Source organism: Ranitomeya imitator, chromosome 4 (genome assembly GCF_032444005.1).
Source record: "Ranitomeya imitator isolate aRanImi1 chromosome 4, aRanImi1.pri, whole genome shotgun sequence".
In the NCBI taxonomy this organism is placed as follows: domain Eukaryota; kingdom Metazoa; phylum Chordata; class Amphibia; order Anura; family Dendrobatidae; genus Ranitomeya; species Ranitomeya imitator.
In genome coordinates this window covers 607,599,896-607,616,367 of record NC_091285.1, presented here as the reverse complement: position 1 = coordinate 607,616,367, position 16,472 = coordinate 607,599,896, and the positions used below count along the sequence as shown (strand labels likewise).

Genomic DNA, 16,472 nt, shown 5'->3' with positions numbered 1-16,472 from the left:
GGTCTGTGTTGGAATCTCCTGTGAGTGGAGGCTTCCTGGAAGCGCCTGGAGAGACCGTGGACCTGGACGGCCTGTGTTGGAAGCTCCTGTGAGAGTGGAGACCTCCTGGAAGAACCTGGAGAGGCCGTGTACCTACAGAGCCTGGGACGGCATTTGTGTTGGCGAAGCCAGGACTGACAAGGAGTCAGCGTGAGGAGCGGAGCTCCTGGAAGGTAACCCCGGAAAAAGGGGATTGTAATAAACGGCAGAGAAGTTTATCTGCTGCATGAACAGACTGGTGGTCGTGATATGTTTATATGTGATGAAGTAATGGACTATGTGTAAGCCGGTTATGTGCAACCTGGCTTACGATGCGGTTTATGCTGTATAAAATAAACCGTATGGACTGGTTTGTGTGAAAAACCGTGCCTGACCACGTTAATCCCGTGCCAAGCGAGTGTCATTCAACACAAACAGTAGGCGCAACACCACAACATGTACTATCAGCTTTTATTTACATGATGTAAGGAATATGCTATTTTTTCTTGGGTTTTGTCTGAAATAGTCAGTGTGAACTTGCTCTTACATTTGCATGTATACCATCTTATAGTCCAGCTCATTTCTTTGGCTTTGCAGTTACCACTAGAGGGATTTTATGAAGAATATAGGGGATATAACTTCATGCCAATCAACTGTATCATATCTGGTCCAACTTTATAGACCTCCTTCAAAGTGTGAAGCTGAGACAGGACACATGGCTCAGCTGGTGGCCCAGCTTCAAAAAGGTGCATGTGGAAAAGCTCACATCCCTAGCAGACTGCTACCAAGGCCTTTCCAGCAGGTTGAACCTCTGCTGGGAACGTAAGCTGCTTAACGGCTTCAAAAATCCCCCCAGATGCATGGGAGCCGTAATTCCACAAGGAGTGATGGAGTTTTCGTACGTCTTTGCCATATCCCAGTTACATTTTTGACCCGTTCTAGCACCCCGGGATGAGGAAACTTTGTAGAATGGCTAGTAGAAGCCAGGTAGCAAAGCAGTGTTTGGTCTCCAAGCGTAAAGGGGGTCTGGTCAGATCAGATAGCCCTGAAACTGCCTCACTATGAGCTTCCTTTGAGAAGTTATGATCCATCGTAGGTTTTGGAGTTTAAGCTACCAGACCTGAGGGGAGAGGAACCAAGACCATCCCGGGAGCGGGAAAGAAGTGATCAATCAAGGGGTTACGTGCTCATGCAAGGCTGTGTCTCCTGTTCTCTTCTAAGGGAGATCACGCCAATGTTGGAAGAAACTGGAAACAGCTGGCCTCCAATGCTCCTATGTGGCTGCCAACACAAAGGCCTGACAACCAACTGGTAACTGACTTTTTATCATATGTTTATACTTATTGAATTACCACCTGTATTTGTATATATGAGCACTGCTTATGTATATCTATTGTGTATATAGTATATTGTCTACTGTGCCCTTAAGGCGATTAAATACATACCGTATATACTCGAGTATAAGCCGACCCGAGTATAAGCCGACCCCCTTAATTTTGCCACAAAAAACTGGGAAAACTTAATGACTCGAGTATAAGCCTAGGGTGGGAAATGCAGCAGCTACCGGTAAATGTCAAAAGTAAAAATAGATACCAATAAAAGTAAAATTAATTGAGACATCAGTAGGTTACATTTTTTTGAATATCCATATTGAATCAGGAGCCCCATATAATGCTCCATAAAGTTTATGATGGGCCCCGTAAGATGTTCCATATTAAAATATGTCCCATATAATGCTGCATAAATGTTAATAATGGCCCCATACGATGCTCCATAGACACATTTGCCCAATATGATGCTGCACAAACCTTGATTATGGCCCCATAAGATGCTCCATACAGACACTTGACCTATGTACCGTAATGCTCCACAAACGTTAATTATGGCCCCATACAGACACTTGCCCCATATAGTGCTGCACAAACATTATGGCCCCATACAGACACTGGCCCCATATAGTGCTGCACAAACGTTATGGCCCCATACAGACACTGGCCCCATATAGTGCTGCACAAACGTTATGGCCCCATATAGACACTGGCCCCATATAGTGCTGCACAAACGTTATGGCCCCATACAGACACTTGCCCCATATAGTGCTGCATAAACGTTATGGCCCCATACAGACACTGGCCCCATATAGTGCTGCACAAACGTTATGGCCCCATATAGACACTGGCCCCATATAGTGATGTACAAACGTTATGGCCCCATACAGACACTGGCCCCATATAGTGCTGAAAAACGTTATGGCCTCATAGATGCTCCATACAGACACTTGCCCCATTTGCTGTTGCTGCAATAAAAAAAAAAAAAAAATCACATACTCACCTCTCCGTCGTGTAGGCCCCCCGACACTTTCAATATTCACCTGCTCCTCGTTCCGGCGCAGCTCCATCTTCAGCGTCCAGTGCACTGGTGTTCAGGCAGAGGGCACGCACTTACCACGTCACCATGCCCTCTGACCTGAGCGTCACTGCAGAAGACGCTTTAGACGGAGCGGCGCCGGAACGAGGAGCAGGTGAATATTACGCATCGCAGTGCTCCCCCTCCCCATTATACTCACCTGTTCCTGGCGCAGTGCAGTCCCTGCTCCCCGGCGCTGCTGCTTCATCCTGTACGGAGCGATCACCGTTACCGCTCATTACAGTAATGAATATGCGGCTCCACCCCTATGGGAGGTGGAGCCGCATATTCATTACTGTAATGAGCGGTACCATGTGACCGCTCAGTACAGGAAGAAGCTGGGGCGCCAGGGAGCTGGGGACCTGCAGGGACGGCGCCAGGAGCAGGTGAGTATAATTAGACAGTCCCCGTTCCCCCTCCCCTGCCGACCCCTTGGTATGACTCGAGTATAAGCTGAGAGGGGGACTTTCAGCCCCAAAAAATGGGCTGAAAATCTCGGCTTATACTCGAGTATATACGGTAATTTAACCTTAGGATGCTCTTATCTCAATCCATGAATCCTCACATCCGTGTTCTCCATTTAAATGTCACATGCTATTAGGCAGTGCTGTGGAGTTGGAGTCTGTGTCCCCTTTGGTGGAGTATAAATAAAATAGACCAAATCCTAAAATATAAATAAATTGGGTACAGTAGTTCAGTGTAGGATGTGCTGTAAATTTTTTCATAATAATTTGGGAAAGTTCTGAAATGTCCTATGTCGGTTCTGTTCCTGATTTAAGGATCTCAGGTTTTAGTTGCGTTTTTTACCCCGGCGGTTTTCTATAATGGAATGGATACAAAAACGCTGCAGATTTACAAAAAAGAAGTGACATGCTACTTTTAAACCGCAGCGTTTCCGCAGCAGATTTTCCGCAAAGTGTGCACAGCATTTTTTTTTCTCATTGATTTACACTGTACTGTATATCAATTGCGGATCTGCAGCGTTTTTGCACCGCAAAAAACGCTGCGGATCCGCAGAGAATCCGCAACTTGTGCACATACCCTTAAAGTATTAATGACATCAGGTGGGGCTGCGAGGTGCGGTTCTTTACAGAGCTACATTAGTACAATGGAGGTAAAAACTCATCTACATAAAGTGCCCCCTAATGGTGTCTGTAAGCAAAAATAGGTTCTCTCTTAGGTGCTGGGAAGATTTGCAGATGAAGATTTACAGCTCTGTAAAAGAAAAAAAAACAAAAAACCTTTTAGACCTGGTTAAAGGAATCCTTGGAGCCTGGGGAGGCTCAGCGACAACCTCTTAGGGTATGTGCACATGTTCAAGTTTTTTCGTGTTTATTTAGCGTTTTTTCGCAATAAAACCGCCTTAGAAACTGCAGACATATGCATCCTATCATTTAGAATGCATTCTGCAATTTTTGTGCACTTGAGTTTTTCTCCGTGAAAAAACCGCATCGCGGAAAAAAACGCCGCATGTTCATTAATTTTGTGGATTTTCTGCGTTTTTCCCGCCATTCTATGCATTTGGGGAAAAAAAAACACAAAAAACGCATCAAAAACGCATGAAAAAACGCATGCGGATTTCTGGCAGAAATGTCAGGTTTTTGTCAGGAAAATTTCTGCCAGAAATCCTGACGTGTGCACATGGCCTTAAGGTGCATTTAGACGCTCTGAGAATCAGTGAACTAGAGTTCATAAGATAGGAACAAGCTAATTATTGGCTCTTCTAAACATGTGAGCAAGCAGCCAAAAAAAAACAAAAAAAAACAAGCAAACTGCGTGCTCATGCTGGCAAAAAATGGTCATTATTGACAGCACATCGCCCGATGTACATAGAGGATGTGCTGGCGATATTATGATATCATGTACTGAATGGGGACAGAACAATCACACTAATGATTGTTCTCTTATCAGTTTCCATGGGAAGGGAACCCTTTAACTTTTATTTCAGTCTTAAAATCCCATAGCACAATGGGCTCTGTTTGGGATCCTCGAGCATGTGAGAACACAATTCATTATAATCGATGGGAGATTAATCTTCTGGTTTCCACGTTCCCCATTCCCTAGAGTGAAGAACGTTCTCAGCCAAGAACAATGCATTGTGCCCCCCAGTCAACGTACTGGGTCCCAGTGGTCAACCTTCCATCAACGAAGCAGCGCCAGTATAGTCAATCTATAGTCTGTATTGGGAAATCATTACCATCTCTGCAAAGCGGAAACCACAAGAAATTTCCCAAGGTGACTTGCTGGTTATTACCGTGACGTCCAAACTGCAATTCTAATATATATTGCTGCGTTAGCAATTCTCTAAAATTATCGATATACGGTAATCTGACAATACATATAGAAATATAGAAATCTTGACATAAGGCAGATTGTCACGTTTCTCCTCCTCCCAAGCTAGTACTACCTCGGCTGGTTCCTAGAAGCTACATTTTTCTTTTTGGTACATAAATGAGCCAATGTTGTCCCGTTTTGGGTTGTTTTTAGTGCTATGTGGCTGTGAAGGGGTTATTCATCCCTGTACAGAGCACTGCCGGGGACTATGACTGCGCTGGTTTTTAGAATGAAGTGAGAGAGGAGAGGCCCGGGTATCCCATGGGCATTTTATAATGAAGCTTTGTAAACCATCATCAGCCAGAGAAACACGCTGAGCCAGCACGTTATATACAGAGAGAGACGGGAGGGATCCAGGGGAGGATGGAGAAACATGAGTAAGGCAAAAACGTGGCCGATGAGGAGGAATGACTTGTACAAAGGAATATATATATGTATTACAGTAAGAGACGGTCAATAAATAAAAGTACAAAAGGATAAAGTTGGAGGTTAATGCACCATCTGCGTCAATCTAAGTAGTCACATTGGAACATTTCTTTTTTTATTGTAATCTCTCCATCAGAACTGCTAAGAAATGGATCCCAGAAAAGCTCTACGGTACTATCTTCAGCACCACTAGCCCAGACATAGGCAGGAAAAGAACATGTCCTCCGCACAAAGCTGAAAAATGCCTGCAGGTTTTGTTGCCTCTTGGGAATGCGGATAACGTTTCTGGACCCCCAAAAACCTAAAATTAAAAAAAAATTTAAAATAAAAAAACGGGAATGATTTAACTTCCTTAAATTTTTGCACCAAAAACTGATACCTGACGGGACGTGACATGGTGCGGTTTTCAAAAACGCAGCGGTTTTCCAAATCAGTCAGGAAAATCTAGCCAATGTGTGTGCATGAGATTTCTGAAGTCTCGTAAGGTTTACTGGTACTGTAAAACACAGCAAAAAACACGGTGCAAAAACGCAACACGTGGACATGGTTTTTAAATGTGAAATACATGGAAAACAATGAACTTCGCGTTAAATGGCTACAGATTAGTCCCACTGAATGTCCATGGTTGATCAATCTGTGGAATTAGTGACACTGTGCTGAAATGGAAAACCAGACAGTCTAAGAGATGACACTGAATGCTATCCGTCACATATATCTTTGATGGGTTTGTTTCTTTACCTAATGTTTCTTTAGAAAAGTATTCCATATAGAAGGAAAGGGGTTGGTGACCTGCAAAAAAAAAAAAAAAAAAAAAACACACACACACACACACACACACACACACACACACACATATATATACATACACACACCACAAACTGCAATGCTTCTCCTATACATTATCAGAGAGCGTACACGAACAGACATCACTATGCTGTCTGTGATTCTCCTGGACTAGAAACAGGGCAATTTTGATTTATGACTAGAATCAAAAATGGACATTTTATCTGTGAAAAGCACAAATGTTCGTAACTCAGAAGTCTAATTGAGGCCTGAAGCATATTTGCCAGTAAACCACAAGCAAACTGCAGAAGTAATGTCACGAGTCGACAGTTTAACCGGATTTACATATTGCAAGTTTTTTGTTTGTTTTTTTTTTGGGGGGAGGGGTCGTTTAGTGTACAATCACTAACGTATCGACCCCATTCTCATCCAGCAAAGTGGGACGATATTCTTACTTGTCATCCACATACAATCTGTTTTTTATTAAGCAGCTTTTAGCATTTGACAGGACCATTTACAGTTTCCTATGCTAGAGTTGTAATTTATCCATAAAAATCGAATGGCATACTGATGGTCCGTATGGCATGCAATTTTTTTTTTTTTTTCGCATTTTACGGATTTTGCAGGCAGTGATCAGAGGGAAAAAAAAAACTTTTTCAATTTAGAGTGAAAAAAAAAAAAAAACCCTGACAATGATGGTTTCATATACCCAAGTAAATGTTGGATCATCATTGTGGTGGATTAACATCCAAGGTAATATTTTGGCTCGTGGTTCACCATCATCTGAGATGCCCAAACCTGTTTAATAGGAAGTCTGGTCTACCTTTAGTCTATATAGCACACAGAAACAGACATGAAGGCCGAAACCGGCTGTATGTTGCAATCTAACACTCCGTAACCTCCTACCTGATCATTTCACTGCTGTCAGCCCTTTAAACTATCTTCCCATTACTGTGCTGGTGGAAAAGCCGCAACAATCTTACAAGTAGACCAACTGGTAGGGCCACTTTGCTCTCTTTGGTGCTATGTTCAGCATTGATTAGATACCTAGATATCAGCACACAGATCGACATGGCCAAAATACACACAGAGCTTCTATCTGCTCTAGGATGTGAAGCAGAAAAACAATACTATGGTTTTTGGTGCAGAATATTCTTCTGCAGATACTCAACATGCTCAACCCAGAGTTTTGGCAGGAAAAATATTGCATTAAGTACCCCTGGTTTTTTTTTTTACGATTCATTGAAATGAGTGAAAAAAGCTGAAAGAATTGACATGATGCAGATTTGAAGAAGGGCTTTGATGGTTTATATCCATAAGGAAAAAAATACGGTAAGCATCAGGAGCCTGAGATTTCACAAGTGTCCTTCACTTTTGCTGACACTGTAAAGTGTAGAGGTTTTTTTTGCCCTTAATACCTGTAACCTGGTGCAGAAATGTATCCATCTCTTGGCAAAAATACGCTGCGTCCAAAATGCTTCTATTCCTGATCATGGGCACGTACCCTAAAGGATCTGGATGACTAAACCATGCGTTCAAAGCACAAAAGAAGGAGATTTAAAAAAAAAAAACAAATCAAAGTGAAATCCAAGTAAAGCTACATTTCCATGATGAGCTTTTGATGTTGTGGATTTTTTACACCTATTACGTTAACTTGCATTTTTTTCATTGTTTATCATGTTTTTCAGCATTTTTTGTCTCTTGTTGCTTTGTCACAGAGTAGTTTTGTTCTTGATATTGTTATTTGGTGATGATACAGTGATATGTGGATTACATTCGCTTTTTATGCAGTTCCACCGCATTTGCTCTTTTTTACCTGTGGATTTTACACATCTAATGCAAGTCTATGGGAAGAAATCTGTACATAAAACTCAGCATACCTGAAAGAGAAATTAGCATGTTGCAGATTTGAAACAAGCGCCGCGCGTCAGTGTATGCCATGTAGTGATGATCGCAAGTGGTCGTTACTCGAGTTTGCGCAGAGTAAAGCGAGTGCTCGAGTAACATATTTAAGTCTCCGCAGTCGCATATTTCGCAGCTATTAGACAGCCCCAGAACAAAACATGCCGGGACTGCCCCTGTTTGTCAGGCAACCCCCGCATATTTTGTGGCCGTCTAGCGGCAAAACATGAGGCAGAGGGGACTTGAACATGTCACTCGAGCACCCATGTTACTTGGTGCATTCCCGAAAACCCTACGCAAACTCGACTAATGAGCACTTGCGCTCATCACCAACGCGGAGGGAAAAAAAATAAATAAATTGGGCACGAGATCTCTATAAATCCCATCCACTTTGCTAGAACTGTAAGACGCTGCGTCTTTTGATGCAGTGAAAATACGCAGCGTCAAAAAGCCACAAAAAAACTCACTGTGTGCACTAAAGTTACCGTAATTTTTTTAAAAAAAGCAATAAGGCACAAGTAAAGTCACTATTAACCAACCATTTTTATTCCTGAGAAAAGGGTGCAGAGGCAATGTTGAATTGGCTTAGTTTTTTAAGTGGATTTTTCAGCAACCCAAAAACACCCATGTGACCATACATACCTTAAAGACACATTTTAGATCGTTTGTATCAACGCTCATTGCTGAAGCAAAATGCAGGATAAAAAAAATCATCACTCTCGGCAGCACAATGCTCCAAGTAAACTGGACATGTGCTGCCGATAACATGATTTTATGGGGCACTGGACAATCGTACTGACCACCATTCTGCACCACACAATTCTCTCACGTCCATCTGCAAACACCAGTAATTGATCAGAACATTTGGCTTTTAAATAGCAGATTTGCAGTTATTGAACAGCATGAATCGCGCAGTGTAAACAGCATAAAACCTGAGTAGTATAAGACAGACTGGTTGCTCATGACAACATAGTATAAAAAAAGGTGGTTGTTAGGCAGCGATACCCTAGCAACCAGTCTGTCTCAACTCACTGCTAGATTGTCAGCTCCAAGTCTGTCCGTCTGCAAGCAGAAAATAGGAAGACTGATGGCAACAAAGACATGGTTTTCCTGATCATTAATCATAATTTTCTATATTGTATGAAAAGAACAACAAATAATATTTTCAAAAGGCCTTGCCTTTCCTGTATGTTGTGTATGTGCCATCTGCCCACCCATGAGGTGGATAGATAGGAAATGTGCCCAGCTCCTCACCGAAATAAGCAGTGAATTTTTAAGAAAGAGACCACCTATACGGAAGGACAAGATAAACAGCCCCTTCTACTGTGGCCGCCGGCTCGCCCGGTCTGAATGGTAACACCTCCCATCGTAATAAGTGTGAATATGACACGTGCTCCATTATTGGGGGGCTATTGATATGTAACTGTAAGATCCCCTTAACCAAAAATCACAGAAATTCCACCATGGCTTCAGAAAAAGAAACCTTCTGTGCGGCATTGTACTGGGGAGGAACACTCACAGAATAGCAAGTAGACGGCAATTATATGCTCGCTCAGTTTATGCCAATCCTACACAATTGTACATATATTTGGCAATGGTCCCTTTGCATACATGGTTAAATGCGCTCCATTTTACCCTGCCTGCAGGACAGAGAGCAAGGCGTGATACAGCAACCTGTGTACAGACAGCAAAGGCCTTGTGCTCACTGTCGCCTTATATAGGGCCATAATCGGGCAGCCATAGTGGTGTATGAAGCGTTACTAAACCTCCATTTACCTTAGATTAGAAACACTTTTCAGCAGTGTTTTGGATAAGATTTTCATCCGTTTTCGGCTTGTGTGTCAGTTTCTACCATCAGAGATAGATAGATATAGATAGATAGATAGAATATCAAGTCTTGCAGTATCACCTCTATGCTGATGACACACAGATCTACCTCTCTGGACCCAATATCACCTCCTTACTAACCAAAATCCCACAATGTCTGTCCGCTACTAGGGTTGAGCGACCTTGACTTTTTTAGGGTCGAGCCGGGTTTCGCGAAACCCGACTATCTCAAAAGTCGAGTCGAGTGAAATCGGCCGATTATGGCGAAAAGTCGAGGATCGACCGAAACACGAAACCCAATGCAAAGGCAATGGGATTTTTATTTTTTTTTTATTTTATTTTTTTTCCTCTCTCTCTCTCTCTCTCTCATCACTCTGCCCACGCCCCTTCATTGGCTGAAAAAAATGGCGCCAAGCGCGTCATACGAAACGCGACTTTGGCGCGAAAGTCGCGTACCGCATGGCCGACCCCACACAGGGATCGGGTCGGGTTTCATAAAACCCGACTTTGCCAAAAGTCGGCGACTTTTGAAAATGAACGATCCGTTTCGCTCAACCCTATCCGCTACTTCATCCTTCTCTGCAAGATTTCTGAAACTTAGCATGGACAAAACAGAATTCACCATCTTTCCCCCATCTCACTTGACTCTCCCAACAAACCTAAGTAAATGGCTGCTCACTTTACCCCAGTCCCACAAGCTCGCTGCCTCGGTGTAATCCTTGACTCTGATCTCGCCTTCAAACCACATATCCAAGCCCTTTCCACCACCAGCCAACTTCAACTCAAAAACATCTCCCAGATCCCTACATTCCTCAACCTAGAATCTGCAAAAACTCTAGTGCATGCCCTCATCAACTCCCATCTTGACTACTGCAACCTCCTGCTGTGTGGCCTCCCCTCGAACACTCTCGCGCCCTCCAATCTATCTTAAACTTTGCTGCCCGACTAATCCACCTATCCCCCCGCCTCTCCTCTCTGCCAATCCCTTCAGTGGCTCTCATTACCCAAAGACTCCAGTTCAAAACCCTAACCAAGACATCCAAAGCCATCCACAACCTGTCTCCTCCATACATCTGTGACCTCATCTCCAGGTACCTACCAGCAAGCAACCTCTGATCCTCACAAGATCTCCTTCTCTACTCCCCTCTTATCTCCTCTTCCCACAATCGCATACAAGATTTCTCCCGCGCATCCCCATACTCTGGAACTCTCTACCCCACACGTCAGACTCTCACCTACTGTGGAAACCTTCAAAAGGAATCTGAAGACCTACCTCTTCCAACAAGCCTACAACCTGCAGTAACCACCGATCCACCAAACCGCTACACAACCAGCTCTGCTCTCACCTACTGTATTCTCACCCATCCCTTGTAGATTGTGAGCCCTCATGTGCAGGGTCCTCTCTCCTCCTGTACCAATCGTGACTTGTATTAAGATTACTGTACTTGTTTTTTATTATGTATATTTTATTATGTATACCCCTCCAGGCAACCCCCACATATTTTGTGGCTGTAACAGCGGCAAAACATGGGGCCGAGGGGACTTCAACTTGTCACTCGAGCACTCATGTTACTTTGTGCATTCCCGAGCACCCTACGCAAACTCAACTAATGAGCACTTGCGCTCATCACCAACGCCACTTTGCCAGATTTTACTGAGATTATAGCTCTATAAATCTCACTTTACACTGGTTGTCCATGTATGTATGTTATATAAAGCAATATATCACGGCCATGCGAGAGTCATGGAAGATCTGAAGGATCAGAGTCAGCCATTTTGTGGGCTAGAGCCATACTCATCAGTACACAGTGTGACTGATCTTTTATCATATGATCGAATTGAGGCTTTTAGGAAAACACAAATATACCTGCCCCGTGTGATGATGACAAGCACTGTTATACAACATGTTTAAACACAGGAATAAATAGAAACTCCTGACACGGCCATATTTACCGGCTACACTGACTGGAAATTGCCTCATGGAAAAATAATATTAACACGCCTCAGCGAGACCTCTGAATACATCAGGCCGCATGCGTCAAAGGGGTCCCTCGGAAAAAGAGCTCAATACAAAACACTGTCTATGAGGGCAGACCACAGAAACTAAGTAAAATGACAATGTGACCGTCGCAGATATAGTTGCATCAAGTCTGCCACATTAAATGTGGTCAAATAGTGATTCCCCACCTACAGCTATAGACAAGGCTAAATAGGGTCACATTGTCAACCGCAAGGTTGCAAATACTTCAATTGGTTTGACTTTTTGCGTTATACTTGGTGCAGTACCAGGCGATTCCATTCACTCGTATTATGCTGCAATGTAGTAGTGTCATACAGCAATCTAAGGCTACGTTCACATTTGCGTTGTGCGATGTTGCGTCGGCGACGCAACGCACAACACAAACAAAAACGCACGCTAAAACGCATAGTTTTGCGACACATGCGTCCTTTTTTGTCGAATTTTGGGCGCAAAAAAAAAATGCATCTTGCTGCGTCCTCTGCGCCCCAACGCTTGCGGGGAAAAAAACGCATGCATCGCAAAACGCATGTCCATGCGCCCCCATGTTAAATATAGGGGCGCATGGCGCATGCGTCGCTGCGGCTGCGCCCGACGCAGCCCGGCAGAACGCAAATGTGAATGTAGCCTTAGTCCACGTGACCAGTGCCAGAACTAAAGTTGCCCAGTAGGTCTAGCAGTGATTATAGAGGCACTCCAGTATAAAACAGAGGCCATAGTAGTTTTCCAACATTGAGTCGTTAACACCCCTAACGAATAGTCTATGCAAGTGCCGACGGCCCACAAATGAGATCGGTTGCCACAGATTATCACACTGAATCTTCATGTTCTGGTGATTCCATCAATACCAACATACGGTACTGATCAGTACTTATGGCTGCTAATGCCCAGCACTATACATCTGCAGTATGTAGTTAGAGGGCACGTGATTACAATGCCCCTATATAACTTACAGTCTATTAACACACAATATGGTTGAAAAGAAGCGCAAATAACCAAATCATAAGCAAAAAAAAAGTAACCAGATACTTGCAGTAAAGCAAAACAATTCTACATGATGATATCACTCCTGGCAGTCAAAGATCAAGTCAAGGAAAAAAAATTCAATGTGTTGAAGGTGACTACATTTATGGGTGTCCGGGTGTCAGGGGAATGATGTATTACGTATTCCATAAAACTAGATATGTCAGCTGTTTTAAGTATGATATAAACTAGGGAGTAGTCCACAGAAATGTAAAGGCAATGAATAAGCACATATGCTAATAAACAAAACATATACAAATAGATAGCAGCTTATCAGTGTAAATATAGAAAACCGGTATCAAATAATCCAGAAACTCGGTAGTGCCCATTGCTAGCTACAATCTGCAAAATAAAGTAGAATCAAAAGCATAAGACAAAAGGAGAGATAAAGTTTTAAAAGAAAATGTTTTTTTATAAAGTCCTACGACCATCAAGTTGGAGAGCGTTTCAATCCTTGACCAGCACGGTTGAACAAAAACATTAGCGGGACCCAGTTCAGCGGCCACTTCGGTAACTCATGGCCACCAAACGACAGCTTTGCGAACTCTTACGTGTGACATCCTCTTCTGAACATTTTTTTGTTTAAAGCTAATATTTTATTTACAAAAAAAAAAAAGGTCTTCAGACAGTCCAGTAATGCACTATGGTTGATAATTAGTATTGAACGGCAAGTGCTCGTTATTCAGGTTTGCATGAGGTGCTCAGGTATTTGCAGAGTATCGCAGGTGCTCGAGTGATATGCTCGAGTCCGCACCCCGTGGGTATTGTGGCTGTTAGTAAGGGTATGTGTTCATGTTCAGGATTGCATCAGGATTTGGTCAGGATTTTATGCAGGTAAAATCCTGACCAAATCTGCATCTGAGGTCACTGGCAGGTCACCTGCGCTGTCCTTGCGTTGTTTCTGCAATGTAAGGACATTCTGTGTTCTTAAAAGACGCGCCGCATGTACGTTTTCGCGGGTCTGCTGCATGTGTCTTTTAATGCATAATGGAGATGGAATTTCATGAAATCCCCTCCACTATGCTGTAACATCTGAACGCTGCGTTTTAGACGCTGCGGCTCAATGCAGCATCAAAAACGCAGCGTTTCCTGAACGAGGAAACATACCCTCAGACAGCCAAAAAACACATGCGGGGATTGTCTGCCACATACGGGCAATCCCTGCATGTTTTTTTCTGGCTGTCTAAGGCTACGTTCACATTTGCGTTGTGCGATGTTGCGTCAGCGACGCAACGCACAACGGAAACAAAAACGCACGCTAAAACGCATAGCTTTGCGACGCATGCGTCCTTTTTAGCCGAATTTTGGACGCAAAAAAAAAATGCATCTTGCTGGGTCCTAACGCTTGCAGCAAAAAAAAAAAACGCATGCATCGCAAAACGCATGCAAACGCATGTCCATGCGCCCCCATGTTAAACATAGGGGCGCATGCGTCGCCGGGGCTGCGACCGACGCAGCCCGGCAGAACGCAAATGTGAACGTAGCCTAACAGCCACAATACACTTGGGGTGGGGACTCAAGCATATCACTCGAGCACCTGAAGGAATCTCGAGTAGAGGGTACTTGCGCTCAACTTTATTGATAACACTTATCAAAATAACTTAAGGATCCTAGGGTGGTAGATGATGAGTTGAATTTTTGACCAAATGATGGCACAATAGATATATAGAGAATATTTAACCATATATGAAGCATAGTATCAAGAAAGAGAGAGACACTAAATTATTCTCCACAGTGTCTATTGGAGCATCTGCTGTTCAAGGTCTGAGCTTCTCTGCAACCATCCCAGGGTACTTAAGGTACTTTGAGAAGTATTGTCGACCACTGTGGATGCTGTTATGGAGAGCAATGTAATATATAATGGTTGATAATATTTCCCAAAATAACAAGTATCCTGAGATGGTTGGACAGAAGCTCAGTTCTTGAACAGCGGATGGTCCAATGGATACAGCGGGGAGTATGTTAGTATAATAATAATAATAATAATAATTTTTATTTATATAGCGCCAACATATTCCGCAGCGCTTTACAAATTATAGAGGGGACTTGTACAGACAATAAACATTACAGCATAACAGAAATACAGTTCAAAACAGATACCAAGAGGAGTGAGGGCCCTGCTCGCAAGCTTACAAACTATGAGGAAAAGGGGAGACACGAGAGGTGGATGGTAACAATTGCTATAGTTGGATACACTACATACGCATAGTATAGGTGGATACACTACATACGCATATAAACAAAATATACTTTGTCATTTCGTATAATTCCTTTCGAGTGATCGCATCATCACCAATATGACAACTCAATTTCTTACCTTCTGCCAAAACCTCATCCACAGTGACTTGGTGCCTCCCAATGGTAAATACTCTGCCAATGTAGCCAGTGCCCAGGCCGCTGGAAGACCCTCCAACTATTCCAGATCCAGATCCCCCCAATTCACGTCGGGAGTCAAAGAACTTCTTCATGTTCATTACACCCCCCCACCCCAAAACACTAAAAATACTAAAGACTTGATCAGGAAATACAAGTGTATCCTTCTCCTTTGGATCAGGCCAAATGATTCATTCAAAAGAGACTGCCCACCCCTGTGCCTGCTGATGTGGGTGCCAAGATGTGCAGCAGCAGCAGCAGCCCGGGAGGGCAGATCCGGGTGTGGGGCTGGGATTTCGGGTGCTCGCCTAGCGCTGCATCCTGCCTATGACATGGATGGAGGTGTCACCCCGGACTGCCCCGGTCACAAGGCAGCGCGGAGCCCCATGGACAATTAGCTGGGCTCCGGTGTATGGGGACAGCAGCTGATAACTGGGGCTTAACCAGGAAATGATCCTGAACAGGAAATGACTTCGATTTACAAAAATCCTGCCCCCTCCTCCCTACCCCTGCTACCGATCAGCACACAGCTCCATCACCAGGATGGCAGAGCCCCCTCCCGCCCCGGAGATGCCCCTTCCCAGTGCACAGTGCCGGCTGCGAGCGTGCAAGGAGGGCGCAAGCAGCGGCACAGCAAAAATCCCCTGCTACAGTGCTGTAGGAGCCAGCCGCGCAATGCACGCTGGGGCATGTAGTCTTTTGGGAGCGCTGCTTTATGAGGCGCGTCGGGAGCAGGAACTACAATTCCCGAGAGGCTGCGGTGAGCCATCTGCCTGTCCTTCTGGAGCTTCGCCGTAGCGCTTCTCTTACCTGAGCCTGTGCTCATGACCTACATACTGTGGTGTGTCACATCCCTGACCTTCTCTACACAATTCAGCCTCCTTGTAGCTATACTGTGTGGCTCACAATATGAGGAATGGCACTGTACAATGAGTGGGATTCTGGTATCTGACTGCAATTCAGTGGGATACTCCGTCTAAATTAGGGGTCTCAAACTCGGCTGGGTATATGGGCCGCACACAGAAAAACATATCATTTCGGCGGCCGCATTAGTTGCATGACAAAATGACATTTTTAATGATACCATTTTTTTCTCTATACAACTTTTGAACTAGTCCCTACCTTGTAGTAATGCCCCATGCTGGTCCCCATCTTGTATTAATGTGCCCCATGCTGGTCCCCATCTTGTAGTAATGTGCCCCATGCTGGTCCATATCTTGTAGTAATGCCCCATGCTGGTTCCCATCTTGTAGTAATGTGCCCCATGCTGGTCCCCATCTTGTAGTAATGTGCCCCATGCTGGTCCATATCTTGTAGTAATGCCCCATGCTGGTCCCTATCTTGTAGTAATGTGCCCCATGCT

The 16,472-nt window shown here is 44.0% G+C and overlaps 1 protein-coding gene across 11 annotated transcripts in view; it reads right to left on the bottom strand.

Moving 5' to 3' along the window:
* Positions 1-15,628, bottom strand: part of AAK1 (AP2 associated kinase 1) — a 153,088-nt gene extending 137,460 nt beyond the window's left edge. For 4 of the 11 annotated variants that reach the window (XM_069766559.1, XM_069766558.1, XM_069766560.1 and 1 more), the window contains exon 1: positions 15,054-15,627. In XM_069766559.1, the coding sequence (XP_069622660.1) occupies positions 15,054-15,210 (157 nt within the window). In that variant the 5' untranslated portion in view covers positions 15,211-15,627. Of the gene's footprint in view, positions 1-15,053 lie in introns of all 11 variants that reach the window. The other 7 variants (XM_069766562.1, XM_069766563.1, XM_069766566.1 and 4 more) reach the window with 5 other exon arrangements.
* Positions 15,629-16,472: the final 844 nt, after the last annotated feature.